The sequence below is a fragment of the Suricata suricatta genome, chromosome 16, assembly GCF_006229205.1.
Source record: "Suricata suricatta isolate VVHF042 chromosome 16, meerkat_22Aug2017_6uvM2_HiC, whole genome shotgun sequence".
Lineage (NCBI taxonomy): Eukaryota > Metazoa > Chordata > Mammalia > Carnivora > Herpestidae > Suricata > Suricata suricatta.
Window position 1 is genome coordinate 46,639,260 of NC_043715.1, and position 4,074 is coordinate 46,643,333.

A 4,074-nucleotide genomic window follows, 5' to 3' on the forward strand; every position below is an offset into this window, starting at 1 on the left:
GAGACTATACCCTACAGTACGTAAAGATAAATGCCCAGATTGAAAGAGTAACTGGACAGCTCCGTGTGTTCGGTGAGTAATTCCTCTCCCCTCTGGTGTCGGGTGGGGTGAATTCTACTTCACACACAGGACGACAGGCCAGGACTGTGCCTCCCTCCCCTTCTGCACTGTGTTCAGTGCGGGGTTTGGGCATTTAGTGTGGGACACACACAGTGGACACAAACTTCATAAGACCAGAATGAATTCCCAGATTCCAGCCCTAGCAGAGATTCACTGCAAAAAAAAGGACTAGTCTGATGGGAGTAACTCAGCAGAAGGAGACTGATTCATTCCAACCCCTTGGGCTCCTCCCTGTGATCATGACTCTGAGAAAGACCCTGCAGGCCTCAGAGCCAGGCCTGAGGGGCCTCCTGAGCTCCTCAGAGCTCAGCCCAGAGAGCCCCTGCCCAGACCCCTGTCTCAGGGCTCCTGATTGCAATGATCATGGGGAGTCCGTACCAGGGTTGGGTTTTGGCTTCCTGGCAGGGCTGACTGGGAGCAATGATCTGCTGCCTGAGTCCTGAGGTTCCTGAGCTGATCACCAGCCAGGGCTCAGTGCCAAGAGCCACATGAGGTGAGGGGCAGAGGCTGGTCTTTCACCTGAGAGGTGGGGTGGAGAACAGAGATAGGCAAGGTCCCTAGGCCATTATCTGACTGCCCTGGGTGTGTAGGAGACCCCAGAGAAGGTCAGCACCCCCAGGGAGGAACAGAGGAGAGAAGATCCTCCTGCACCCGGGATCAGGCCAGGGAGCTACCTCTCATGAAGGCAAATAATAGCAGATGTTTACGTGGGCAGCTCCTCTACACCAAGCCTTAGGCCAGGGAATCATGGAAGATTTAAGGTTTAATTGCAGACAACATGGCAAGCCTGAGACCATTTACTTGATTTTATCAAGGGGAAACTGAGGCATGGGGTGTTGCAGACACTGAGTCAGAGTCACACAGACCATAAATGGCAGGCAGATCACAATCCTATGAGGTCTGTCTGCTGCCACAGCCTGGTCTTCTCCACCCAGGGGGCCTTATTAGGCATCCGTGGACCCTGAGACCAGCTATTGGATCAGACCTTTCTTCTTAGGGATCCACAGCTCAAGGTAGATCATCTGGTCTGGGAAGTGAGAGCAAATGGAGAATTAATCTGTTTTCACTCAAGAACTACATTACCTTCATCAACAATCAGAGTCAGTGCTGGGAATGCCCAGGCCTCCCCTCAGGTGGCCAATCCACAGCTCCCTATATTGGGCTTAGAATCACTTATTTGTTTCCTGATGTTGTTGATGTCACTCCCACTGGAGCGTGAGGGACAGGACTCTGCCTTCTCCTCACTACTGTATACCCCTAACCGGCACAGGCCCAGCAACTCCGTTGGTCTTTCATGAAGGAAGGAAGGAAGGAAGGAATCAATGATTCCTAGTCTCTTCAGAACCTGGAACCTGGATGCAGAGTCCTAGGAGGTTCTGGCCACATCTATTCCCTGTCCCTCTAGAGGCTGAGACCCACGTCCTATCCCTCTAACCACCAACCCCTTGGGCCACTCTCAGAGAAGAGTCCGTGGTGTTGCTCAGCTGTGGGAGTGTTTGGAGGGATGCCCTGGTCATGCCCCTGGGTCAGCTGTGGGCCCTCAGTGCCTGGAGTCTTTGAAGTTACTTGTAACCCCCACTCCTCACAGCCTTGGATATTTCTGGTCTCTGTTCCTTCCGTGTCCCTCATCTTCTTCCTCCTCCTCCTCTCCGGCTGGGACGGCCCCTGCTCTGCACAACTCCCTTTACCCTTAAGCCTTCCTGGACTCTTCTGCTAACACTGTGGCCAGGCCCACCCTCCCAGGCAATAGTAAAGGATGCAGAAATCAGAACAGCAGCCTGGTCACCAGGAGAAACAAGCTTCCACTGTTCCCTCATTCAGGGCTCTTTCTCTCCATGATGCCAACAAGTGAGACACACCACATGTCAGGGACGTGTAACCCCTTGATAGACTTTCTTCAACATGACTCAATCAGGAAGTCAAAGACAGAAGGGCAGGTCTGCAGTCCCCAGAAGCTCACGGGTTCATGTCACACGTTTTACTCCTGACTCACATCTTCATCCTGGTGAGGCTCCCGTTCCTCCCAGTGCTTCTTCCCAAGGTGGGGCTGCCCAGACCCCGCACCCTCTGACTGGTTCACTGCCTGTTTCACACGCACCTGGGTGCTCCTGATGACACCTTTACCATAAAGTGGGACCTACCAGTCACTGTCCTTTCACTTGCATGCTTGCTGCCCAATTTGGATAAATTTGATCAAATTTGTGTTTCCCCAGGTCAGAGGAAAGCCACATGCAAGCACTGGGTTTCTTTCCATTTTGCCTGTCTGTAGAAATCGGTGGCAGGGACCTCTTTCCTAAATTTACTAATGTAACACATATCATTACTGATTTGGTATCATCCCTCCCTTTATATAAGAGAGACACCTCAGACTGTCCCCTGATCAGTTCTGTTTCTTAACAGGACTCACATGTCTTTCTCTGACAGGGAGTCACTGATTTCAATCCTGCTATAACATCTTCCTTTGATCCTGATGGGACCCTGACTGCACTGCAGAACTTGGTCTACAACGTACAGTGCTCTCTAGAGAGAGATTCCTCTAGAAACTGGACTTAGATTTTTTTGGGTATTAATACTGATTTTCATATATAAAACAATTTAACTTCTCAAATTTCTATCTCATAACTGTTTACAATGGTCCTTGTGACCAGATACCCCAACCCCCACCTCACCACCTCCTACCATTCACCCCTTCTGCATTTGAAAACATCCACTTGTATTTCCAGAAAGATCAACATGGTCCTCACTACCCTCTGCAGTGAGAAAAAAGACTTTAAAGACCTAGGACAGAGCACATAGTTCTCTGCCAAAGCCAGCCAGGCCCTGCCTGCCCCCCTTGCTCTCTTCTGGGTCATTTCTAGTCTTCACTCTGTTTTACCCTGTGTGGAGTCACTGTCTTATGTCAGTTACCATGGAGCACTTCAGCAGGACTGCCCTACTTTGCGGCCCTGCAGCCTGAGTACTGGACTGACCTCCAGGCTTGCCCTGGTGTCCCTGGGTGTTACTCTGCTCAAATACCCTGTTCCAGGCCATGCTGCCCAGTGTTCTCTAGGCTTTCAAATTCTGGGAAGGCCCATCATTACCCATCTCCAGGATAACCATGGAAAGCACGGCCTTGGGGGAAACACATGTAGGTTGGTTGATGTGGGTCTGTGCAGTCGAAAGGGCCTCGGCATCTGCACTTTCCAGGTGACGCCTCCAACGTTGGTCAGACAGTCCAGTCCATTGGTTAGGGAAGAAGCAAGAGAGATCCGGGGCGGTCACTGGCTTCCTAACCTCTGTCTTCCACAACCAGACCCTGAGAAAGTTTGTGCTTGCTCTCAGACAGGCTCTGAGCCCTCAGATCCTCTTGAATTAGTCTTGAGATACACAGATCTGCTTTATTCTTAAGGACTTGGGTTGACAGAGAGGTGAGAGATGCCAACTCTGATAAAAGATATCATTGGAGGAATCACAGGTACCACCCAGGGCAATGTTCTCTCTGTTATCTGCACAGCGGAGTTACCCAAACCCAACATCACAAGCAACAAGTCGGACCCCGTGGAGAACGTGGACTCTGTAGTATTAACGTGTGAACCTAAGACTGAGAACACAAGCTACCTGTGGTCAGTAAACAATAAGAGCCTCCCGGACAGCAGCAGGCTCGAGCTGTCCCTGGACAACAGGACCCTCACTTTACATGCTGTCACAAGGAATGACACAGGACCCTATGAGTGTGAAACTTGGAACCCAGTCAGTGCCGGTCGTAGTGACCCATTCACCCTGAATGTTCTCTGTGAGTAACTCGTATTCCTACCTGGCCCGGGCTCTCAGCCCAAATCCGCACTGTCAGAGGCCAGGCCACATCTGTCCCTCTGGGGTATGAGTACCTGACTCACCTAGACAGCCAGGCTGGCCATGGCTTCTTGTCTCAGGCAAACCTGGACGGGCCCAGCCTAACCCAAGACTAGGAGGGAA

The 4,074-nt window shown here is 51.3% G+C and overlaps 1 protein-coding gene across 1 annotated transcript in view; it reads left to right on the forward strand.

The window, feature by feature from the left end:
• Positions 1-4,074, forward strand: part of LOC115279791 (carcinoembryonic antigen-related cell adhesion molecule 1-like) — a 15,133-nt gene that overhangs the window by 193 nt on the left and 10,866 nt on the right. The window contains 2 exon segments of the mRNA XM_029924296.1: positions 4-72; positions 3,614-3,892. Coding sequence (XP_029780156.1) covers positions 4-72; positions 3,614-3,892 — 348 coding nt within the window.